This window comes from Panthera onca, chromosome F1, assembly GCF_046562875.1.
Source record: "Panthera onca isolate mPanOnc1 chromosome F1, mPanOnc1 haplotype 2, whole genome shotgun sequence".
Classification (NCBI taxonomy): domain Eukaryota; kingdom Metazoa; phylum Chordata; class Mammalia; order Carnivora; family Felidae; genus Panthera; species Panthera onca.
Window position 1 is genome coordinate 39,464,614 of NC_138355.1, and position 27,818 is coordinate 39,492,431.

The window sequence follows — 27,818 nt, forward strand, 5'->3', positions numbered from 1 at the left end:
CCCCACATCCACAACTATGGCTTACAACTGTCATTAAGCCTTACAACAATAACAAGATAACAAAAGAACGGGTGGGGATGAGGCTAGCCAGTACCATATGTTGATCAAGTTCAACACTTTCAGCTAGTAGAGAATGTCTTAAACTTCAAAATTTTAGTAGTAAAATGCTTTTTATATCTACTTATAATCGTATTTTAGGCTTAAATTTTAAACATTAGTAAACAACCTGGGAATACTACTTTAAAAGAGCTTATCATCTGTTAATAATGTACTGAAATGGGGAGGGAAAATGGAAATAACTGAACAAAAAGGTAAGGTGGCAACTTATGGTTTGTTACAGATTCTTGTAACCTACAAGCCTCACTCAACTTACGCCAATTCCTAAAAAAGAAATTTCCCCAAAGCTATTTTTTAAAGCAGTATACAGTTATAAAAAGCAAGATTATTTCAAAGTAACATATTCCATGTGAATTAATATTGACTTTATGTCAATTTTGAAAAATTTTAATTTTTCCCTCAAGTAACATCTGAAACTATGTTACTTTTGTTGCCATTTTTGTTTCACAGTTAACTAATCTTAACTTCTTTTTCAATTAAAAATTAAGAAAATTTGAAATGTAACATTTTGAACTGGCAGACTTTCATGTTTCTTATATCTTATATTTAAATATTATTATATTTCTATATGATTTATTTTATAATATTTATTTCTATAATAAATAAAATTATTTTATATTTAAATATTATCTGATATTTAAATATTGTTTTCCTCTCCTGACTTTGGAAGAATTACTTCTGATTCCTCAGCCTATGTTATGTCACTTTGAAAAAATTATTTCTCAACTGTTCTCTCAAAGATTCAAGACCCCTTATAGAACTAATTCCAGATTTACTTTTGCCACAATAAAAAGTAATTTTCTGTGAAACCACATTTACCTTTTCAATCTGCATCATCTATTATTTTTTCATTTCTGTAGCCTGCCCAGTAATGCCTGATGTGCCAAAATGGGTCTGAATCATTTGCATAATTAGAATATAATAATTAACACTGCCATAAAAATAAATCTAAAAACCTCATCTCTAAAGAGCTCATTAAAATAAAACTTATACACCTTTAAGCAGAAAAATAAAGTCATTTTTTCAGGGGCTCAAATGTTATTATCTAAAATGTATGCAGAAATACTCTTTTCAATAGAAGTTTGCTAACTTTGCAAGCTTGCTAGCTTGCCGCTTGCTAATAAATACTTCAGCTATTAAGCAAATTTCTAAAATATCGCTTGCATTTTTCCAAATTAGTTTCTCTGTTTGCAATAAAATTTTAAAACTTTAACAGTGGAAAATAGAAGATAACATTCAGGTAAAGTAAGAATGTGGTCTCATTTGGCCTCAAGCATTCTAACACTGCATCTACAAAAGAAACAATCATGTGTATATAAAGAAAGATGGAGAGAGAGAAAGACATAATTATGGTGATTTTCTTAAATTTAATTTTAGATACTTCCTCCATGCTTGCCAGTTATTTATAATGTTTTATTCTGCTTCTTCTTTAGACAAAAGAATGTACAAAAAAGCTAATGCTGTATCTAAAACACAAATTAAATAAGAAGTAATTGATACTTCAGGGTTAGTTAGATCACTGATAAAATACTGAACTATGAAACAAAGTATGCAAGCATTATATAATTCTCTTATATCAATCATATCTCTTTCCAAAATTTTACTTAATTAAAAATTAAGGAATCAATTTACCTTAGAAATATGTGTCCATATATATAATACATACGCTTATAAGGGCAGTTAAAAATTAGCCATCACACATCAAAAATTGGTATAAGACATTTCATCCTTCCCATTTAGAAAAACAATAGTTGGTATAGAATGCAATTATTTCTTGTGTGTCTGATGGGATCAACTGAATAGTCAAAAATGACATAATCAAGTCCAAACAAGCAAAAAACAATTTCTAATTTTTAAATATCTGCATTTAAACATTTATTGTGAATATAGTCAGATCTAATAGATTATTTTCAAATAATTTACATCTTTATAACTGATGCAAGAAACAAAATTATAGAATGTCCAGCTACCAATCTACTTCAATTTCAAATCATAAAAGACTTTATTTGTTCTGACCAAATCCTTTTAAAATCATTAAAAGAAGAAATACAGTTGACCCTTGAACAATGCAGGGGTTAGGGGCACTGAACTCCCATGTAGTAGAAAATCCACATATAACTTTTTACTCCCCCAAAACTTAACTACTAATAACCTATTATTGACTGGAAGACTTACTGACAACATAAACAGTCAGTTAACACATATTTTGCATGTCACATGCATTATATACTTTATATTACTTGTAATATATACGTGTATATACTATACTTATAGTGTATGATGTACATTACTATATATTACTTATGATGTACATACTGTATATTACAATAACATAAGCTAGAGAAAAGAAAATGTTATAAAAAACAGAAGAAAGAGAAAATACATTTACAGTGCTGAACCTTACTGAAAATAATCTGCATATAAATGGACCTGTGCAGTTCAAACCCATGTTGTTCAAGGGTCAGCTGTGTTTCTTCTTTGGTAGATGTGTAAAAAAATTTTTTAATAAAGAACAGGCATTCTTCCTAAACCATGCAGACTAAAAATGAGACATCACTGAACATGAAAAGAAAATTGTATATGGTGCTGAGTATATTTGTTTTGGGACCTGCTAACTGGCTGGCTACCTGCAGTTGTAAAAGACCTATGAAAATACAGCTGAAGGGTTATAATTTAATATGTTTTTCTGTTATTGTATAATATATAGTTTCTCACTACTCTTCACTCTTAGAACTGTCATTCAAACTGTTTCCAGACAATTCCTCCCAAGATTTGCTTTATGGAATTTTTATTACTGTTGTAATTTAGAATTATCATGTAATATGTGCACTTTTCTCAAAGCATTTCTAAATGCATTTTTATCACCTAGCATGGGAGCACATACTATGTTGTCAACATATGCTGAATTTCAAATTTTTTTTTGAATTTTAATTTTTTTTAACCTTCTCTAGAAAGGTTAAAAAAGAGAGAAGGAGCACACAAGTCAGGTATTTATCATGAACAAATAGTCATGGAGCTGCTAAATTTTCATGACTAACCCCTCTGCTAAGCAACATCTTTTCATTCATAGTTTGATGAATCTCTGTTATATAACATCAGTGTGAAATCTGTCTAAATTTAATATTCTATACTATTCTTAAATCCATTTCTCTTAGATTATCTTGTTCCTATTTTTCTAAGGTTAAGATAACCTATCATGAGATTATTCAACTTCCCTTGGTCTATCACTCATTTATCTAGTCATTCAAAAGCCATTCATTCATATTATGTACCAGCCACTGTGCTAGATGTTAGAATTGAAAAATGAGAAGATTCTGCCCCTTGAAACTTAAAATACACACACACACACACACACACACACACACACACACACACGCACATGCACACACACAAACACGGAGATAGACACATTCAAAAAGGAAATATAACTGTAGAATATAGAGGTATACCCAAGAAGCTATGGATGTGCGGACAGGCTGCTTTGGAGGTCAGGAGAGCCTTCAAAGAAGAATTAATTTTCAAGCTAAGATTTAAGAGTAAGTAAAATTGGACACAATGAAAGAAAAAAAAGAATGGAAATGGGCAGTAAAAACAGAACTGCCACACGCAAAAATAAGAAATGGGACCTGGGAAAAGCCAGGGACATGGTATGAAGAAAATTTGATCATGTCCTCTCATTTGCTGAATGCCCACCCAAGGGCTTCATACAGATCTTAAACCCTGCACTGAATCCTGTGAAGTAACTATCATGTCATTCATTGCAGAGGATACTTGTTTCATGGAACAAGGCATAGAACTGGCAAAATTCAAACTCCAATCTATACCATAAAAATGTATATACAAGTCTTCTAATTTAATGCAAGAAATAAAATTCTAAAGTCTCATGCTATCACTCTACTCCAATATCAAATCATGACATTCATTATTGTGTCTTCCAATATACTATGGTGCCATACTCAGTTACCCTAACTATACATATATACATACACACACACATGTATACACACACACACACACACACACACATACACACACATACACACACACACATATATATGTATATAGCAGTGTCTTCCAGTCATTCTTTAAAAGATGACCACATTAAGGAAAATACTCAGTGGTCAAGGAATAAGGCTTAAAGATCACCCACCATGCACTCCTCCTAACTTTAATCAGCATCTCGAAAGGAATCTCAGAATACAATCAGAACATGAAACTGATGCCACAACTATATTCTCTTCCTAAACATCCTACTGCCAGCTTAGAGACCTGTAAACTGCCTTCTCTTCAGTGGTACCCTAAAAGCTGGTCTCTGACAACCTTCAATCCCAAAAATAATCAATGAAAATTCACACTCTTCCAGCATACCAGTTTAACTGTCACTGTTCTATATGTTCCAGCTAACAATAAATCTTGGTAAAGCAAAAGGCAACATTGTAGACAGGACCTACGCAAAATATACAGGATAAACTTCCCTTTCTCACATCCCATTACTCCCTTTCCTCAAGTCATGTCAGGGTAGGAACGACAGTAAAGAAGATATAAGAAACAAAGGTGCTTTCAACATTCCTGACACTGAGTATTCCTAGAATACTGCATTCTTCCAAACCAGCCCCTGCCATCTGTCCTTCATTTTTTCCACCTTTTTTAAAGAGGAAAGCACACTTTATCACCACTGCCCAAAGCTAAACTTTCCACTTGGAGTTGTGATGCATTCTCATACTTACAGCCTGTGTATTAGTATCCTAGCACATACAGTATGTTTCATGATCAATTTAATTTTGTCTCCCCTACTGGACTGTGAGGTCTTTTGGAGCTGGGAACTTCTTATAGTTATCCTTATTTGTCTAGTATTAGAAAAAAATAACGCATAGTGTATACACAAGTAGTACCTGTCATCTTGCCATCTCTGCTAATTCTTGCTATAAAAACAATCAACTCCTAGCTTCTATCTTTAATCTTTCCTTTTAAAACGGCTTCTTGCTATTTTATGTAAACATGGTCTTCCCTCCTCAAGCCTTTTAATCAAAAGCTACAAAAAGTATACTACATATTGCCACCACTGGGAGAATTAGCCTAAACTTACTATCTCCTCTTCCTTACTAACCACTAAACTCTTGGCTTCTTTAAGTGTGCAACGTCTTCCTTCACAGACTTTCTACATTACATTGTTAGTAATTTTCAGGGCATTTATTACACCTAGCCTTCTGTTTCAATTATATGTAGAAGTGAATACTGTAAAAACAACAAACAACGATTTGCTCCTGCATCCCCATGTATGCAGGGAAAAACTGAAATTCAGAGAGAAAGAATTATTTCCTTCAAGTCACACATTCAAGTCAGTCTTCTACTGTCTAGTAGAAGACAGAATTATAGTTCACTTTTGACTCTTAGCCTGATCTTCCTTTCCCTGGAAGGAAATCTTCCTGGAAGGTAAGGACTATACATCTTTTGTTTACAACCTTATGCTGCCAGACCAGTACCTTGCAAAACAAACAAAAATGTATTACATAGATAACTTCAAGACAGCTTTTGCTACGTGTTAATCGCCTAGGTTACGTTCATTTATTCAGTATTTGGCAAAATTTTTCATTTCTTTTAAGAGTAGACCCAAAAACAACTAAAAAGGCCTTGCAAAATATAGCATTACTTTCACCTTCAACTTCCTACATATCTCTATTATCTGTTCACTATATATAGTATACCTTAAAAAAAAAAACACCAAATTTTTGGTGTTTGTGAATCTATTATGCCTATAATTCAGAAAGGCTTTTCCTCTTATTAAGTTACTGAATCATATCCTTATCTCTAGGGAGTTTCAATAAACTAGATTACAAAGTCTCATAAATTAAAGAAACTCCTGCACAGATGTTTGTTGCAGTTTTATTCATCATTGTCAAAACTTGGAAACAACCAAGATGTCCTGCAGTAGGTGAATGGAAAACTGTGGTACATACAGACAATGGAAAATTATTCAACACTTGAAAGAAATGAGCTATCAAGCAATAAAAAGACATGGAGGAAGTTTAAATGCAAATTACTAAGTGAAAGAAGCCAATCTGAAAAGGTTACATATTTTATGATTCCAACTATATAACATTCTGGGAAATGCAAAACTATGGAAAAAATAAAAAGATGAGTGGTTGCTAGGGGTGGGGATGGCAGGAAGAGATGAACAGTCAGAGCACAGAGAATTTTTAGGGTAGTGACAATAGCTGTATGATATTATAATGATGAATACATGTCATTAGACATTTGTTCAAACCCACAGAATGTACAACACCAAGAGTGGACCCTAAGGAAAACTACAGACTTTGGGTCATTATGATAATTCTATGTATGTCCATCCTTGGTATGGCATAGAAGGCATCAATCTGGTGAGTGATGCTGATAATGGAAGAGGCTATATACATGTGGGGGAGCAGGAGGCATATGGGAAATTGCTGTATCTTCCTCTCAATTTTGTTGTGAATCATAATGTCCTCTCAAAAATAAAGTCTTTTAAAAAAGTTTTTAATAAAGGATCTCTGTTCTGAATGGTTTACAGAGATATGTACATAAAGTGAATATCCCCAAAAGTCCTATAAAATAAGAAAACTGAACTTCTAAAACTTCAAGTGGGCTAGCTGTCAAAAAAAATTCTTAAAGAATTCAAATTCACATGAGTAAGGTCAATCTTTAGCACTCTTATCTAGGTTTATCATTTGGTTTAATACATATAGCTGTCTTTTATTTATCAATGTTAAATATAATACAAGCATACATTTATTCTCCCTGGGCTTTTCTTCCCTAAACTCAGGCAGGTGTACTGAACAAATAAGCTAACATGATATAATGTTTAAGGTTATAGACATGCAAACTTCTATTATAAAAAATGCAAATTTCTATTCAACTACATTGAATCATTATTTTGGTAAACTTATTTCAACAGTAATTATATTTTGTTATATATCTGCTTAAACAGAATTTCCAAAATCTTTAGGTCACCAAAATATTAAACTGCTATTGAGTTAATTAATGTATAATTATTGGATGCCCAGATAATTCCTAAGAAAGAGTATAAAAATATTGGATTACTAAGCATAATTTAAGTCTGTAATTTTCTCATTTTTGTATGCTATAAAATAGTTATGCTTTGGGCCATGTTAACAAATGTGCTCATTTTCCCCACTTTACAAAGATGTACATGGAATGCGTGTGGTTCCAGAAAGTTGTATTATGGGTATTCATGAGGTCTGGTAGTCTGCTAACATGTTTGTGTATGCCATAAAGTTCTCAGTTATCCACCCCTCAGAGTTTTTCTTTTTCTATGAAATAGAAATTACTTAGGTTAAAAGTTATCATTAATGAGTATTTAAGATTACACGAGAGGAGTGCCTGGGTGGCTCAGTCAGTTGAGTGTCCCATTTCAGCTCATGTCAGGACCTCGCTGTTCGTGGGTTCGAGCCCCAAGTCAGGTTCTATGCTGACAGCTCAGAGCCTGGAGTCTGCTTTGGATTCTGTGTCTCCCTCTCTCTCTCTGCCCCTCCCCCACTCATGTTCTGTCTGTCTCTCTCTCTCTCTCAAAAATAAACATTAACAACAAAAAAAGAGACTACACTAGGAACAACAGTGTCCGATAAATACAACTGTGTATATGCTTTTGTTTTCAAAAATAGTTTTGTCCTGAAACAGCACTTCTTGGGCTTTTTTACCTCCTATATTCTTGGAACTTATTGAGGATGGTAAAGAGCTACTCTATATAATATTTATTATATATTATTATATAATAATATATTACTGAATATTGAATACTGAAACCACATTAGAAACTAAAGCGGATAAATTTTTAACAGATATAGGAATTGATCTGAGGACAGCAATCTGAGATGCACTACATGTTAAAACAACATAAAAGTAATGGTCATGATGATGATGAAAATAGTTTGGCCTTGCAGATCTCTGAGATATGTCTTAAAGTGTCAGTTGTTCTGAAACATGAGAGGCCACAATTACATCAAACTCAAAATGTGACTTTTGTCTGTCTTGTTTGATAACACCTGACTCTGAAAAGAAGTTAATGATAATTATTAAAATCCACTCAACCTTGATGGGTTTGCTTCCTTGGATTACTAATGTCTTTGCCTACAATGTAAAAGGTTATTCTCACCTCTTTGTGCCTCCAAGATAGCCAAAATTCTGTGTTGTAACAGAATACTTTCTGCACTTAATACTGAGTTTACTATGTCTTTTATTAGTTAAGGGGAGAAAAAGTACAAAAGTTCATTTATGAAATAGCTATTCAATAGTATTCCTGACCATATTTATTTTAAATATTTTACTGTCACTTTGATTTAACAAATAACCAAGTGTAGCTTCTTGGATCCCATCTTATTCAAACATTCAAATCTTCTAACAGCTTTTTAAATTTTGCCTTCCCAAACTCAGACTCTGAATATGAAAAAAATTTAAAAATTTCCAGGATATGTTTTTATAACTAAAACTATTTGGAGACTTCCTAGAGGTTCTTTGAAAACCACAGAGATCTTTTCTTTTATATTATAAAATGAGATGCTAGAAATAATTTGGTTACAATAAGGGTTGCACAAAAAAACACTGGAAAATCAGAAGAGATGCTTAGCCTGCACTATGTTGAACTTGCATATGTAAATTTTATGAATATGAGTAACTGAGAAATCATATGCTTTATGGGAAATCCCTAGAGATACACCAATGTCCTTGCTATCCATAATGTGTTTTGCTCTCCAGAAAAACAATCAAATCTCTTATGAAATAGCTCTGTTAGGCTTTCCTATACTTATTAGAGTTCTGGCAATACTTTGCTCAATTATATTAGACAATAATATAATATTGCCAGTTATAAGTTCAGTTATTATTTTAAACACTTACTTGGCCATAACTTTTACTTCTTTATTCTATATACTGGCATCTTCTAGGCCAGTAGTCCTCAACTAGGTATGCACATCAGACTTACCCATGAAGTTTTACAAAAATACATTTTTCTAGGCCCTACTTCAGACATCCTAAATCTCTTTACTTGATATTCCTGGTACATTCTTGCTATATTATGTCTCAGGATTATTGTATGCTGTATCTCAAGATTTTTTCTCTACACAAATTTTGTTCAGCTACCTTTATACATCAGATATAACTTTAACTCCTTTGAAAACAGGCTAATTTCTTCTTTCATTTTCTCTAAAACCTTTTTGATTGGCTTTATTATCTTCAATTTTCATATAATAGAAACAACCAAATTTTCTTTTCCATATTTTATTTTTATTATGAAATCTCACCAGACCTTTCACATTTGTTTTGGGTTTTTTTTTTTTAAATCAAAGTAGAGTTGACATACAATGTTATATTAGTTTCAGGTATACAACACAGTGAATTAACAGTTCGATATATTATGCACTGCTCACCATGATCAGTGCAATTAGCAGGTGTCACCATACAACGTTATGACAATATCATGAACTATATTCCCTATGCTGTACTTTTTATCTTGTCTATCTTATGCCCATCACCCCCAACCTTTTACATTTGAAAATTATCAGTAATACATTATGATTAACCCTCTATCATTTACAGATAGTTTAGTTTTATTTCTGATGCTTGCCTTAAGGCTCTGCTATAAGCTACAGGCCAGAGTTTGTGTTTTTAACAAATAGGTCAGTCTCAGAGCCTTGGAAAAAGGTTGTATCAGGTATTTCAAACTACTGACACTTCAAAGAATAGTCTCTGATATACAGGTCTTTGAGCTGACATCATTAGGTAACTTTCAGGCTATTCCAGTGGACTGGAGCAGGACTTCCAAGACTTGCTTTGGTCAAGAAGCAGAAACTTCCATGAGACTGTTTAGGCAAAATCCAGCAAAACAATAATTAATTGAATTGTACTGAATAATAACGAGGGCAATTTTATTGTTTAAAATATTAAGAATGCCGTTTAATGATCTATTTTCTGGACACTTAAGGAAGCCCTTCCTCCTCTTCCTACCGTCTATAACCTACAAAAATTTAGTAAACTCTGCTACTACAAACTGAATTATGTTTAAGTTACATCTTATTCTCACTGATTCTCTCCCTCCCCGAGTTCAGAATTTCTTACTAAGTTCCTTCATTTTTCCACAGCAATGTTGTTTTCTTTCATAAATTCAACAAATCTTTCTTTCTACCAGTATATTACTGGAACATTGATTGCACTACCAAGACCTTAAAAGTGTCATTTTTGAGAAAGATGCTTGTTTAATCAGCCATGCAAAGGCACTCTGAAGGAACAAAGATTACCTGTACTTATGGAGCCTACCAAGTCCTCCCAGAAAAAGTGTCCTAATGCCTGGCTACCGGATCCAAATTGACAGGTGTTAAAGAAAGTCCCTTCCTCATACACCAGGAACCTTAACAAATTTTGCGAATCTTGAGAAGAGAAGAATTTACCAAATTTTTAGGGAGTACATGTAAAATCTGGGAAAGATATTTGCTTGGACTTAGTTTCCCTAGCTTTGGGATAGCAAGTAACAGGGGCTTTTAAAAGTCTGATCTGAAATCTTGTATGAAAACTTTAGGAAAAAGGTTAACTTTGTAGACTCAGCAATTGTTCTACACTGCACAGTTTGAAGTATGTAAGTTCACGGAGGCCTGTAGCCTAAATTAACACTCTTGCTGCACCCATGCAAATAATCAGGCCAAACCTTTAGGGACATGATTTATTTTGTTATCTAGAATAATCTTTCTTTGAAATTATTATGCTTGCAAGAGGAAGAGGAAGACTATAGGAAAAATTTGTGAAAAATTGAAATGGACCAAAAGATTACTGGTTGCTTTCAATGGGAAACAAGCCATTGCCTGACACACTCTTCTAGGGGCTCTGGGCCTTTCATTGTCTTGAAGCTATTTTACAACCCTAAATTGTAAATAAATGATAGCAATACAAATAATATTTATCCACAGACATGTCTCATAGAAAAATATTTATCCACAGACATGTCTCACAGAAGGACAACTGATTTCCCTCCTCCCTCACCTTTCCCCATGTGGATAAAGCCACTTTTATGTCTATTTGTACATTTATTACAGCATTCCTAATTTGTCTATATCCTACTGAATAATATACAGCATTTTGTTCATACCTTCAATCAATTAATGAGTTTTAAAAAACTTCAAAATAAAATGTTAAATCTGTATTAGAGTCATGATTATATTTTCTTTTAAAAATTACTCTTTAATAGTAGTCTCAAATACATTTAGTCTAATGGGTAAGTAGAAAGTAAGGAAGATGACAGATATAATAAGTGCTATAATATGGAAAGCATAAAATGCCAAGGGAAGTCCCAGGAGGTACATTCAATCCAGACCTGTGACATAAAGAAAAGCCTTTGAAGGAAACGACCTCTAAGCCAAGACCAGAAAGACGGGCAAAAGAGAGTACAAGCAGGAGATTAGCATTTCAGACAGAAAGACTCACATGTTCAAAGAATACAAATAAATGGTACAGAAGGGAAACTAATGTCCAATATAAAATACAGACCACTTTTTAAATAGATAATGGAAAGGGAGACAGAAATATAGGAGGCTAAAGATGTAAACAAAGGACTCGAAACAAGAAAACTTGAGGGTGTTAAGAAGCTGAACCTTATCTTGAAGATGTCAAAGGGGAGTCGGCTCTGGCATCAGTGTCTGGCTTGAAATAATGGCTCTACTACTTAAGAGTTGTGTGGCTTTCACTGGGTAAATTAAGTATTTTGTAGTTCTGTTTCTTCATCTGTAAAATGGGAATTATAGTAGTCCCTTCACTTCACAGGGACATTATTCGGATTAAATGAGCAAATACAGGCCAAGTACCTAGAAACTGCCTGGCACATTGTAAGAAACCAATGACAGTTAGCGATAGGAGTAGAGTATTTGTTTTTTAGAGAGATCATTCCACTGTCTTTTAGATCATTCTAGCTTCACTGTGGAGAATAAATTAAATAGGGACAAAAACAGAAAGAAGAGTTGGGAATATGTGAATTACGGACAGGACTCCAGAAATAAAGAGAAGTGGAGAGATTTAGGAGACATAAACGAGCCACAAACAATAGGGTTTGATGACAGATTGGCAACAGCAGTTGGGTGAGGGAAAGAGAAGTAAAAAATAAATACATAAAGTCTCTGGCCTGGGAAAGCAGCTTAAGTGAGAGCATTCACTGAAATAAGACCTACAAAAACAAGTACTCCAGGTAACTCACATTACAGGTAACACAGCAGGCACAGTAATACAAAACTGAGTCGAGAACACAAAAAGAGGAATGCCACAAAATATCACAGAAGATAATACACTTCAGTTGCATTATGGAGAAGGTACATCAGAGAAACAGGGAAAGGTCATCTGAGGCATGTGAAAGGGCCCAGGAGCATAATGACCTGCAGTTTGTGTGAAAATAGGAAAAGTACTGCAAAGACTGAAGGTAAGTAAGAAGTATGACCCTAGGGTCAACTCTTCCTAATCTTCTTTCCTATCTAAAAACTGAGCAAAAGGTCTTAATGATTTCTGATGCCTTGGCCATTACTAAAAGATCATGGCTCCGTGGTCCCATGACTTCTGCTGATAGCCACCCTGAAAAAAAAAGGAAATCTTAAACACAGTTTAAGATTTTCATAAAAATAGCTAACTAAAGGGTAACAAACTTTTGCCAGTTAAACAGCAAATACCCACTGTGGTCATTAACTAATGGCACAGAAATTTCAGAAAGTCAGAAAGCACACATCAGAGAAGAATTTTTAAATATTAGTATCTTTTATGCTATTAAACTATAAATCTTCCTGAAGGTCTATAAAGCAGGGAAATTTTCAAACTTGTTATTCACCTATAAAAATCATAGTCTACAGGAGCGCCTGGATGGCTCAGTCAGTTAAGCATTCCGCTTCAGCTCAGGTCATGATCTCACAGCTCGGGAGTTCAAGCCCCACTTACAACTCTGTGCCGACAGTGCAGAGCCTGGAGCCTGCTTTAGATTCTGTGTCTCCCTCTCTCTCTCTCTCTGCCCCTCCCCGGCTCGTGCTCTGTCTCTGTCTCTTAAAAATAAATAAATGTTAAAAAAAATTTAAGTGACAGTCTACATAAAGCAGGTTTATCTATGCCTCATCATAAATTAATAAACATTTGTGGCTTTGCAGTACTTTAACAAACTATTAGTTCACACTTACGGAATGTTTTCTACATGCCAGGCATGATGCTGAGTCCTTTACAGACTTCAGATCATTTCATTCTTATCATAATTCTGTCAGATCAGTAAAATCAGTCCCATCTGGCAAATGAGCAATTAAGAGAGATTAAGTCCCTGCCCAAAGCAACATTTCTCACAATCTATAGAGCCACTATTTAAACACAAACCTGTTTGATTTCAGCATTTATAAGATTTTATTTCTGACTCTCCCCTAAAAGTATATTTTTCTCACAAAGACTGACTCCTCTCCTACAAGAAACATAGACTAACAATGGTCCAAAGAGGGCATGGTATGAGCTATAGAAATGTGAACCCTGAAAATGACAAGCAGAGAGTAGGGGGGATTAAGTATTCTGCAAAACAGCCTCAAGCCATTAAGCATAAAAATGAACAACAGAGAACTAAGGGCAAAGGAGAGAGTATCTTGACAGCAGCAAAAAGAAACAAAATTACTCCTTTTATACAGAAGCCTGAACCTCTCCCAGATGTATGAAGAGACACTGCAAGTACCAGTGGCATGGATGGGCGTCTCCTGCATTAATCTTCTCAGCCAGAGCCCTCAATGTATTTGCAAAACACAAAGTGGACATCAGTTCAATCCGTTTAGCAATCCTCAAATTGGTCACAGCTTCGTACTTCCCCTGGCTGTAAACACTTCTCCATTCTTCTCCAATCCCCAAAGTCCCCTTCCATCACTCAGACTAGAGATAATTCAACATTTCCTGGAGTGTCAAAAGTCAAGTTTCGTCCTCTCATCACTGTTCCTCTCTACCCCATGCCCCCCAGAACACCCCTGCCTGAAGCCTCCCTCTCCTCCCTTACACTCATCTTCATGTCCACGCCTAATGTAACCAACTCTTTCAGATCCCTCAGATGCCCTCAGCTGAACTACTACAATAGCTAAACTAATTTCCCTGTTTCTGGTTTCTCCCACAACCAATCCATTCAGAAACCTCTTCCAGACTAATCTTCCTAACCTACTTATTTTGTTATGTTACACTTTCCTCAAGTTCCTTTCAAGGACCAACTCTTTAACAAGGCCATTAATGTTACCAAAACCCAGCCCCATTCACATTTACAGTTTCATCTCCTACTTCCCTCTACAAAATTCTGCACTGTACCTCCCACCACAAAAAAATCAAAACTCCTGAAATGTAATTTTGAGGTCCCACTGGCTCCTCCACCAACTAAAGAAGGAAAATACACCCGAGGAGCAGGTAATAAACCAACTTTGGTTTATTGACGAACCAACAACTCTATGTAGAAGAACCAAAGGATAATGAATTGATATTATTTCTTTAGATTCAATCACACCCTGATTTCAAATTATAATGATACTGAGGGGGGGAAACTGTTATGATAAATTATTTTTTAAGTTTATTTTGAGAGAGAGAGAGAGAGAGAGAGAGAGAGAGAGAGAGAGAAAGAGAGAGAGAGCACAAGTCAGGTAGGAGCAGAGAGAAGCAGAATCAGAATCCCAAGCAGGCTCCGCACCATCAGTGCAGAGCCAGATGTGGGGTTTTAACTCGTGAACCATGAGATCATGACCTGAGCTGAGATTAAGAGTCGGAGGCTTAACCGACTGTGCCGCAAGTATTTTCAAAAGAGTTAAAATAAAATAGGTGGGTAGGAATTGGGTCAGCATTCCAAACAGAAAGAATATAGTTTAATTGCTAACAGCACATGATTTTGAATCAGACAAACTTGCCTTCAAATCTTAGCTCTGCCTCTGATAAACAGTGTGATCTCAAGCAAGTTTCTTAAGCCTCAATTTGGAGGATGATTACTATCTCCTAGCAGTACTAGGTGAATTTGAAGATAAAATGAATTATGTACCTAAGGCACACTGTATACTGCCCAATACATATTAAGAGCTAAATAAAGAGCTTTTTAATTATTATTATTACTGAAGCATATCTCAGATCCAGTGAAAAGGCTATTTAGCAAGAAGCAGACAGTGTATGACAATAGTAAGCAGTAAGAATGAGAAATATACAGAGTACCTCAACCATCTGTAGTATTCAGAATATTCACCAAAAAGCATGTAACAAAACCAATCTTCAAGGTCCTTGGCTAGATTCCTACGTAAAGTTTGGTTCCTTTGGATATAAAGTGGTTAAACAAAATGGTATCGAAAGCTCCTTTCAGCTCTAACCTTCAAAAAAGTGTGTAACTGCTGTGAATTGGAATTCTGCATGTTCATCACCATTACCTGGTGAACTGCTTTTGAAGTGTGCAAGGGCTTACTAATGTTCCACTAACCTCACAAACTTGGGGAACAAAGCAACATTTCAACCCCAAGTAAAAAATTCCTAACCACCAGCCAGTCACAAAGAAGGACAGCAACAGTTGCTCTCACTGAACAACTTACTGCAGCTGAACTCGACAAATACATGACTGCCTTCATGTGAACCCAAGGTGAGGAGTCTTCAGGTCTCCTAGGATTCTCAGGGGCAGTTTAAGAGGGGGAAAATAAAAAACAAAACAAGACGTGACCTGAACAGGAGGTCTGTTCTTGGGTCAGTGGACAAGAAAGAATCGAGAAGACCAAAAGAACAGTATTTCAAAATGCTAAACTGAGTGAGGAAGGCTCTAATCTAACTATACATTACTTGGGAACAAACCCAATTATATGTCATATGTCCAGATCATGTCTTCACTATTGGGACTTCTGCATACTTAAGATATTTATAAATCTATTCTTTCTCTAAAGAGCTAAATCAAATTAAGAGAGCATACCCCTCTTTTTATGTGGAAAATAGTCAAGAGCTGCATTATTGAATTAATATTAACATGCCCATTTACTGATTTTTTTCAGTGTAATTTCCTAGTCTTACCCAAAGATTTCACATGCAGAAAGCTATCCTTCCACATATCAAAATCACCTTTCTATATACTTATTTCTGAATAAACTTCTCTAAACAAATATTTTTCTGTATACTTATTTCTGGATGAATTGCTTTAAACAATATTTTTATCAGCTTTCATTTTTATAAATTATGAGAACTGTAAGAATCATATCTGTGAACTCAGGAGTTAGCTCATACTAATATCATTTTATAATTTTAACAGTGATGAGATTGTTTTATCCCACTGTTCTGCAGACAAAAAAAATAAATAAATGAATCTGCTTAGCAGAGTTCCAGGAAAGTGCCGATTTCTATAAAAATTAAAATTGGGAGGTGCCTGGGTGGCTCAGTCGGTTAAGCGTCCGACTTTGGCTCAGGTCATGATCTCGCGGTCTGTGAGTTCGAACCCCGCATCGGGCTCTGTGCTGACAGCTCAGAGCCTGGAGCCTGTTTCGGATTCTGTGTCTCCCTCTCTCTCTGACCCTCCCCTGTTCATGCTCTGTCTCTCTCTGTCTCAAAAATAAATAAACGTTAAAAAAATAAAAAAAAAAATTGGTATTTAACCATGTATTATATAATTCATTTCAAAATGATAAATCTATAATATAAATTTTAAAAAATTTCTATTTACATAGATCATGTCAAAATAATGCATAATTTTGGTCAGACTAAATACTTAAGGAACTATAAAAGACTGTAATTTAAAATAAAAATGGAATAGGGGCACCTGAGTGGCTCAGTTGGTTAAGTGTCCAACTTCAGCTCAAGTCATGATCTCACAGTTCGTGAGTTCCAGCCCCATGTCAGGCTCTGTGTGGACAGCTCAGAGCCTGGAGCCTGCTTCAGATTCTGTGTTTTCTTCTCTCTCTGTCCCTCCCCCGACTCATGCTCGCTCGCTCTCTCTTTCTCTCTCTCTCTCAAAAATAAACATTAAAAAAAATTTTTAAGTACAAATGAATTAAATTCATTCTGAATTCTCTTATTTTCTTTTAAGAGTCATTTTTATTAAGAAAGATAAAAATTATGTAAAAGTAAAAAATAAGAATTTAACTTATATACGTAAATGATTCAGACATTACTGTAACAAGCAGAGAACTAAATCACAGATTTATAGCCGTTACTACTTACTTCAAGTAGACAGAAATAATAGAAGGGTATTCAACAAAGTATGGTATTGTCAGGTTTTTTTAACAGAAAAAAATTTTAAATGTTTCCAAATATATTCCATAGAGAAATCAAAAGAGTGTAAAAATATGTTGAAATTATAAACATTCAGTTCTTATTAGTTTTAATACAAGGGCTTCTTCATCACCCATCTACTTGGTAACTTTAAAAGATTTCCCAAACCAATTTGACAATAAATTTCATTAAAAAAAAAAGAAGATTTTCCATATACATTCTGAACACATGGCTTCTTTTTCTTACAGTTGGTCAAGAGAAAATACGTATAGTAATTCATACGCTAGAGTAGTTGTTGCATTAACAGTAGTAATAATCATAGTACTCCAATTTTAAACGGTTTTAAACAATTATGTGGTTCCAACCTGGTCGCCAAAGTCCTCTGGGAATTTCCACAATACCACCGGATCTGTAAATAATTGACACACATCATTAAACAGAGGCCAGAGAACACATTTACACCAACATTCTTATAAAACTATCTTAAAGTTGTCAAAGCTACTTTTAAAATGAATTTTTTAATTTTTCTTTAAATATTACAGTTGATTAGGTTAAAAATAAAGTATTTTGATCTTTAAATGACCTTTAGGAACAGGAACAAATAAAATTGGTAACTTAGTTAGATTATTAAAAACCATTTCCATAACTCACTTTTTTATTTATATACTTTAGTTTTAAGATTCTGAAATATGAATTTTCAGATTTAACTACACTGAACACATTACCTTTAATTTGAAAAGAAAAATAAATGTGTTAAATATGTAATCAAATATATTATAGTTCTTAGAAATTAGACCAAGATATATCACCTTAAATTTCCATTTAAAATCCTAAATATTTAAGAACACCTATTAATGCATGCTTTATATCAAAATTCACTTTTAAGATTCCATATTTGCAACTCTATAAAGTCTTTTTTAAAATAATATAAATTGGTAGGTATAAAGCATCAAGCTTACTTAAAATATAATTGATATCCGCAGGGCTTTTAGAGAAGTTTTTCCAATATATTTTATATACTTATTCATATATAAAAACCAATGTTATCTGATAAATATTCCCACTGGCTTTTCATTTCCATTGTTTCTCTCAATGTTTCTTTTCTACTTAGTATATTAAAAATAAGCCCTTTTAATTAGCACTAATAAACATTTTGGTCATGTGCTTTTTAACTCTGTCAAAAAAAACCCTTCTGAATACCTATAGATGTACTTTCCAAGGATAGTGTACAATGGATAATATTACTTCTGAAAAAGCCTTTGAAAGCTCAAGACAATGTAAATAACAAGTACCACTGACACAACAGGATTTGAACTTCACTCCAAGCAAAAAGACTCAGTAGACCAAAGATATCACTTTATGCTCTCAAAGTAAAAAATTATAGTTCTATTCCATTTTTCCACTATTTCATGTTGCTTTTATAAAAATATAGTCCAAATTTCTATATTATTATATAGAATTTCTATATATTATATTTCTATATATTATAGAATATATAATTTCAAGGTTTTAATTCTAAAACTCAATAATTACCTAGCAATATTTTTAGCATGAGCTACCTCCTCTTGCTGTATTACTTACTAAGTTCAAAAGAATTTTTTTCCATTGTTTTAAATTAAAAAGAAAGCATACTTTCTATAATTAACCTTTTACTTACTAAAGAATAAAAGGTTTCCACATAAGTCAATAAATAAGAAATCATTTAACATCATTAAATCTTACATAAGATTTAATCATCTTATATAAAAATAATGCATTATAAATTCACAAAGGTAATATTAAATGATCATGCCTTCATGTAAAACAAAGTGTATACATTTCTAAAATGAACGTGACATGCGTTATAGGACACCTACAAATACTCAAGACATGGAAGATTATGTTGGAAAATACTTATGTGTGAGTGTTATGTTGGAAAATATACACGTGTGAGTTAGTTTTACCAAAATGGTAGTTATTAGGATTTGAATCTCATAAAATGAAAGTTATATGATGGAATCTTCATGAAATATTAAGTTATTACTTTGATAAATGTAATACACTAACGGTCATATAAGCAAATCAATTATACAGAAATGTAAAATAGTTCTTTCTTATAATTAACAGAGTTAAAGAGTTTCAATGTGAGTATTTACAATATCCCTTTGAACAATCTCAATTTTATAGCTGTCATTTATGAAAATGTGTTTGATAAATTTTTTACATTTAAGTCTTAAAACTAGAACATTTATCTTGTACAGATAATGGTTTGCCCCTGTTCACAGCATTTACCCAAGTATATTTTACTAACTCCCTTTTTCTCATCCCCCATTATACTGCTTTCTTTCTGTATCATCTGTTCTTTCACAGAGAGAATGAAGAAGTGAATTCATGAAAACAGCATCTACTTGTTTAATTATTTATTGGAAAATATCCTCTTTTCACTAAATGAAATTTACACATCAGCACTCAAAAATTTATTGTAACATAAATCCATATTTTGAAATGGATTAACTTAGATACTGCCTGTGTTGTTAGATTTATGCCGTATCTGACACATCTCTATAACAACTTTTCACGAGTACTGCAAAGGAAGAAAAAAAATGGCTCTGATAAAAACTATTATAACCTATCTTAAATTTATGCACAAAGACTGAAATTTTCTATTCCCTGAGGATTACTTTCCAGATACCAGATCCAATCTGGCAATGTTAGGTCAATTTTATGCTTATTTTATGGGTGAAAGGATGAGAACTGCTGGCAGAAATCACCACTGCTGGTGAGAACCGACATACACTGTGCTGTTCTCCTTACCCATGTCTGCCAGCAATTCAAGGGAGACTCTGTGTCTTAACGTGAAAACAACCTTTGCTACCTACAATCTAGAAAACAAATAAATATGAAAGGAAGAATACTTGATTTGTACATAAATGTAGTTAATCTTTTATTTATTGATTGATTGATTGATTGATTTTTGAGAGTGTGTGTGTGTGTGTGTGTGTGTGTGTGTGTGTGTGTGAACAGGGGAAGGGCAAAGAGAAAGGGAGGAAAGAGAACACCAAGCAGACTCTGCTCATGCCCAAAGCCGGACATGGGGATTGAACTCATGGACCATGAGATCACGACCTGAGCCAAAATCAAGAGTCAGACACTTAACCAACTGAACCACCCAGGTGCCCCAACATTTTATTTTAATAAGAGATTTTACACTGTAGTAAGGAAAATATAAAAATTGTATGAAATAAGTAAATTTGGAATAAGAGTATTTAAAATATTATTTGTGCAAAACCATCACAAATATTCCAAATTCATGACTAAGGCTTTTTTTTTAATGTAGGGTAAGGGGCACCTGGGTGGCTCAGTCGATTAAGCATCTGACTTTGACTCAAGTCATGATCTTACAGTTCGTAGGTTCGAGCCCTGTGTTGGACTCTGTACCAACAGCTCAGAGCTTGCAGCCTGCTTTGGATTCTGTCTTCCTCTCTCTCTCTCTGCCCCTCCCCTGTTTACACTCTGTCTCTCTTCAAAACTAAATAAACACTACAAACAATTTTGGTTTTTTAATGTAAGGGTGAGATAAATTCAGCAATTTTTTTTTTCCTTTTTAATCAGGTCTTTCACATTTTCTGGCCCCTAACTGAAAACAATAACTAAAATAATTTAAAATACCAGGGTAATAAAACTATGAAATTAAAACATGCAAAGAAAACATTTTAATTTGCATAAACGAATAGCATTTACATAATTTTGTGGCATTCATAGATGAGTATCTTTAAAAATATGTATTTATAAAATCACAGTTCAGAGACCAAATACTTTTGAAAGGTAGAATATATAATATTAGTAAGTAACTTGATGGAGTATAGCTTTCAGTGTTTGACTAACCTACCTTGCAGAATCAGAATTTTATGAATGAGGAAACGGAGGCCAAAACAAGGAGTCTTAGTTATAAGGCTAGTCAATGTGAGAGACTAGAACCTTCTTAGTTGAGATGTAAAGAGCAGCGATTTCAAGTAATTTCTAGAATCAACACATTTCTCTGTCCCGTTTAAGTTCAATTTATTCCATTCAAAAATCTATGCAGTGCTAAAGAAAGAGGAAAAGTCCCTGCCCTCCAAAGTCCTATAGCACACCTGGAACTCTCCAGTTTTTGTGCAAACTATTGTTTTAAACAAGGTATCCTGTAGAAACATTTGGACTGAACTTGAAAATTCACTGGCTTAATAATTGAAAAAAAAATTCTTAATGAAGAAATGGTGATGTCTTTTGAATGTAAATGAGCAAGACTCATTAAAGAAAACATGTAATTTTATTCTTCCACTGGTAAAGATATAATGGTGAACTAAACAAAATCAGGTCTCTACAACTTATAGAAAATAAAGCATCTAATATATATAATGCAATAAAATTTAATGAGTATTATACTAAAAGGACAGGATACTACAGGACAACATATGGAAATCTAATCTAATTTAGAGTCACTAAGCTACTTAGGAAGGAAAGTACATGTAAATCAATGTCAAGCAAGCAAAGGATGATTTGGGTTCTAAAGTGGGCAGGGGACAACATTTCAGACTGGAGAAACAATATGCAGGAAGTCTTGGAAGTTAAGAGAAAGAACAATGCACTCTAGAAACTGGAACAAAAAACAAGTAAACTATCTAGAATGCAGAGTGGAAGGAAGAGAATGTCAAGGGATGAAGCTGGAGAGGTTAGGGCCAGACTACAGAGTTTACAATGTATGCTGGGTATTGTGGAAAGCCATTAAAGCAGATGATGACATAAACCAAAATCAGAAGTAGCAACTAGACATAAATAAAGAATACAGCAAGAGTGTATGCTGTTATGAAAATCAAGGGAAGAAGTTATATCTAAGAAATTCTCAAACAACTGTGGCAAAACAGTAAGCAAGGTGACAACTAAAAAATGGTAACTATATGTAAAGCATAAAGCCATAATAAAATGAGATTCAATGGAAGGATAGGAAGGAGAAAGCAGATTCAGGAAGGTTATGCAGTGAGTATGAATAAGGAAGACAGTGTATGGAGACAACTTATTTAACAAAGACTGTACAAGGAAGATGAAAGTAAGTAGGAGGAGAGAGAGCGAGATGAAGCTAGATAGATTTGTCTCGTTGTTTTCTTTTCGTATGGTGCAGACTTGAACATGTTTAAATGATAATAGGAATTAATGAGCCAGCAGAGAGCCAAAAAGAAAAGAGATGATATCTCTGAGAAGGCAGGAAGAACGGGATCCTGATCATGATAGTGAGATGAGTCTTGGAGGGAAGCTGGAAATGTTTTCCATTATTATAAGAAAAGAGAAGATATGAACACAAGATTTTAGAATCTGTGGTGCAAAAGCAAAAGTTTTGTGTAAAAATTGCCAATTATTTTCTGTAAAGTAGGAGCAAAGCTCTCTGCTTAAGAGAGAAGTTGTTGGCGGTTTAAGGAGGAAGTGTGAAATAACTGTTTCAGGCATAGTTGAGCACTCAATTTGGTAGGCATCCAACCTAGTGTTTAATGGCAACAATGTGCTATTTCCCCATCATCATCCAACAGTTTAGGCAGAGGAGATAATTGGTAGATTCAGTCAGGGTTGAGGTTTCTGTCAGTCATGAGTGATGGAAAGAAAATTTAAACAGAAGAGTAGTTATAGATATGAATTGCTGATTTAAAGCCAATAAAAAGGGAAGTGAGGTTTTCTTTTTTCTGTAAAGTCCATTATTACTAAATGTTATACCAAGTCATGCTAATGCATTTTAAAACAGTATACTTTCAGTAAAAAAAAAAAAATCTGCTACATATATCTGAAGAAAATTAGACTGAAAAATAAGGTAAAATCAATACGTGGGGCATTTGTAATTATGAAATCAGGTGGCTGAACTTCTGGTCTTACACTAATGAATAAAAATGCTTTCGGTCTCTGATCAGAGGCAGGTATTGAAAAAGAGAAAATCAATTTCCCTCCTCTCCTCCCTATCTCCTACTCCTTCCCTCCCAAGTTTATCATGTAAGTATCATTTTCTACATATGCTATTGGGTAAAAAAAAGACTGAAAGGCATGGAATTAGGTAAAGACAGTGAAAACTACTTTCTCCAGCTTTATTGATAATTGACATATAACATTAAGGTGTGCAATTTGATTCAATAAACACTTATGTGAAATGTTTTATAAGGCTAATTAACATAACACACATGCTTGAATAATTACTAATTTATTGTTTTTGTTGTTGTTATAGTGAGAACATTAAAGTTCTACCCTCAGAGCAATTTTCAATAATACAATATGGTATTGTTAACTATAGTCCTTAGGCTATACATTAGATCCCTGGAACTTATTCATGTTATTGTAAGTTATTGTAAGTTTGTACCCTTTGACCAACATCTCTCCCTCAGCTCCTGGCAACCACCATTCTACTCTCTCTTTCTTTGAGTTCCATGTTTTTAGAGTCCCATATGAGTGAGATCATAGAGTATATGTCTTTCTCTGACTTATTTCACTTAGAATAACACCCTCAAGATCAATCTATGTTGCTGCAAATGGCAAGATGTTCTTTTTATTTAGGGCTGAATATATTTCATTATATACATGCAGATATATATAATATTTCACCTCACACATACACACACATATACAACACATTTCCTTTAACCATCCATCCATTGATGGACATTTAGGTTGTTTTCATATCTTGACTGTTGGGAATAATGTTGCAATGAACATGGGAGTACAAGTATCTCTTCAAGATAGTGATTTCATCTTCTTCAGATATATACCCAGAAGTGGGGTGTGTGTGTGTGTGTGTATGTATGTATGTATGTATGTGTGTGTGTATATATAAATTTTTTTGAGAGAGAGAGAGAACATGAGCTGAGAAGAGGAGCAGAGGAAGAGAGAGAGAGAGAGGAGAGAGAATCTTAAGCAGGGCTTGATCCCACAACTGGGAGATCATGACCTAAGCTGAAATCAAGAGTCAGACACTCAACCGACTGAGCCACCCAGGTGCCCCTCCTCTGCCTATTTTTTAAATGAAATTGTTTGGGTTTTGTTATTGTACGAGTTCTGAGTTCCATTTATATTTTGGATATTAACCCCTTACCAGATATATAAGCCAAAAACTGTATGATCTCACTCATATGTGGAATCTAAACACACATATATACATAGTTGGCAAATAATTTTCTCCCATTCTGTAGGTTGCCTTTTCATTTTCTTGATTGTTTCTTTTGATATACAGAAGCTTTTTAGTTTGATGTAGTCTCATTTAATGATTTCTGCTTTTGTTACTTGTGCTTCTGGTGTCATATCCAAAATATCATTGATAAGATTGATGTCAATGAACTTATCATCTATATTTTCTCCTAGGAGTTTTTTTTAATGTTTATTTATTTTGAGAAACAGCACATGCAAACAGGGAAGGGGCAGAGAAAGAGACAGAGAGAATCCCAAGCAGTCTCTGTACTGTCAGTGCAGAGCCCAATGTGGGGCTCAACCTCATGAAACTAAGTTCATGACCTGAGCTGAAACCAAGAGGTAGATGCTTAATGAACTGAGCCACTTAGGCACCCCTCTTCTAGGAGATTAATGGGTTCAGATCTCATGTTTAAGTCCTCAAAATCCATTCAAGTTTTTGTGACTGATGTAAAACAGAGATCCAACTTCATCCATTTGCATGTGGATATCCAGTTTTCCCAACACCATTTATTTAAAGAGACTATCCTTTCCACATTGAGTACTCTTGGCTCCCTTGTGAAGTATTTGTTGACCATGTACATGTGGATTTATTTCAGGGCTCTGTATTCTGTTCCATTGGTCCACATGTCTGTTTTTATGCCAGTACCATACTGTTTTTATTATTATAGTTTGTAACACAATTTGAAATTTGGAAGTGTGATGCCTCTAGTTTTGTTCTTTCTCAATATTTTTTTTGTTTTTGTTTTTGGTTTTTTGATATTTGGGGTCTTTTGTGGTTCCCTATAAATTTTAGGATTGTTCTTCAAGTTCTATGAAAAAAATTCCATCAGGATTCTGATAAATATTGTATCTACATACAAAATAAAAATCATCTATGACTCTATAGATGGATTTGGTTAATATGAACAAAATGCTAACAATATTAATTCTTACAATCTATGATCATGAAATATCTTTCCATTTATTTGTGTCTTCAGTTTCCTTCTTCAGTGTCATATAGTTTTCAGTGTTTTTATCTTTCACTTGATTACACTCATTTCTAAGCATTTTACTGTCTTTGATACTCGTATAAATAGACTGTGTTATTTCTTTTTCAGATAGTTCACTGTTAGTGTAGAGGAATGCAACTTATTTTTGTATGCTGATTCTGCATCCTGAAATGTTTCTAAATTTGTTTATGAGTTCTAAAAATTTTTTGGTGGAGTCTTTAGGATTTCCTATATCAAGATCATGTCATCAGCAAAAAATTTGCTTCTTTCTTTCCCATTTGGATGCCTTGTATTTCTTTTCTTGTCTAACTGCTCTAGCTAAGACTTCTAGTACTATGTTAAGTAAGAGTGGTAAGAGTGGGCCTCCTTGTCTTGTTCGTGATCTCAGAGGGTAAGTTTCCACCTTTTACCACTAAGTATAATATTAGCTGTAGGGCTGTCACCAGTGTACTTTATTATGTTGAGGTATGTTCTTTCTATATCTAATTTGTTGAGAGGTTTGCTTTTTTAATTTTTAAAAAATTTTTTAAGTTTATTTTTGAGAGAGACAGAGAGAGTAAGTGGGGGAGGGGCAGAGAAAGAGGGAGAGAGAGAATCCCAAGCAGGCCCCATAGTGTCAGCATGGAGCCCGATGTGGGATTCAAACCCACAAACCGTGAGATCATGACCCGAGCCGAAACCAAAAGTCAGATGTTCAACCGACTGAGCCACCCAGGTGCCCCTAATTTGTTGAGAGTTTTAATCATGAAAGATCAAACTTATCAAACACTTTTCCTGATCTGTTGAGATGATATGACTTTTATCTTTCCTTCTATTAATGTGGTTTATCACATTTATGGATTTTCACATGTTGAACCATCTTTGAATCCCAGAAATAAATCTCATTTGCTCGTGGTTTTTTATCTTTTTGTTTGTTTGTTTCAAGATCTAACTGGCTTTATTAAGTGATTCATAAATTAGGCAGCACACCATCTAGCAAGTAGAGGGGAAGTCCCTGGTAAATGATCCTTTTAATGTGCCACTGATTTGGGTTTGCTACCATTTCATTGAAAGTTTTTGCATCTATATTCATCAGGAATATTGGCCTATAATTTTCTTTTCTTTTATTATCCTTATCTTGCTTTTGGTGTCAGCGTAATACTGGCCTTATAAAATGAGTTTGGGAATGTTCTCTCCTTTTCAATTTTTTGGAAGAGAATAATAAGAACTGGCATTTATTCTTCTTAAATGTTTGGCAAATTCACCCACAAAGCCATCTGGTCTTAGGCTTTTCTTTAATGGGAAGTTTTTAACTAATGATTAAATCTCCTTATTTATCATTGGTCTGTTCAGATTTTCTATTTCTTCCTGATTCAGACATGGTAGGTCATGTGTTTCAATGGCTGAATGTATCCATTTTTCTAGGTTGTCTAATTGTTGACATACAGTTGTTCATGGCAGTCTTTTATTTTTATAATACTTTGTATTTCTATGGTATCACTTGTAATATCTCCTTTTTCATTTATAATTTTATTTATTTGAGTCCTTCCTTTTTTACTTGGTAAATCCAACTAAAGTTTTGTGAATTTTATTTAACTTTAAAAAAAACCAATTCTTAGAGATGCCTGGGTGGCTCAGTCATGATCTCAGGGTTTGTGAGTTAGAGCCCTGCATCAGGCTCTATGCTAACAACTCAGAGCCTAGAGCCCGTTTCAGATTCTGTGTCTCCCTCTCTGTCTCTGCCCCTCCCTTGCTCTCTCTCTGTCAAAAATAAATATTTAAAAAGGTTATTAAAAAAATACAACTCTTAGTTTTGAAGATCTTTTCTATTACTTCTCTATTCTCCATTTATATCTGCTCTAATCTTTGTCTCCTACCTTCTGCTAATTTTTAGCTTCATTTGTTCTTTTTCTAGTTCTTTGAGGTGTAAAGTTGTTTATTTCTTTTTCTCTAATGTAGGCATTTATTGCTATAAACTTCCCCTTTGTACTGCTCTTATTCCATGCCATGAGTTTTGTTATGTTATGCTTCCATTTTTATTTTAGTATATTTTTACATGTCTTTTGATGTAATCTTTAATGCATCAATTGCTCAGCAGTATGTGAATACTTTCCACATATTTTTTTAATTTTCCACTTTTCCTCTTGTTATTTATTTCTAGTTTGATACCATTATGTTTGGAAAAAAATAATTCAATCCTTTTAAATTCACTGAGACTTGCACAGCAAAGGAAACAACAAAACTAAAAGGCAACCAACGGAATGGGAAAAGATATTTGCAAATGACATATCGAACAAAAGGCTAGTATCCAAAATCTATGAAGAG

General features: G+C 33.9%; 1 protein-coding gene across 3 annotated transcripts in view; it reads right to left on the reverse strand.

Moving 5' to 3' along the window:
- Window positions 1–27,818, reverse strand: part of DENND1B (DENN domain containing 1B) — a 259,688-nt gene that overhangs the window by 172,291 nt on the left and 59,579 nt on the right. For all 3 annotated transcript variants that reach the window (XM_078440761.2, XM_078440759.2, XM_078440760.2), the window contains exon 3: window positions 17,715–17,758. In XM_078440761.2, coding sequence (XP_078296887.1) covers window positions 17,715–17,758 — 44 coding nt within the window. The remainder of the gene's footprint in view (window positions 1–17,714; window positions 17,759–27,818) is intronic.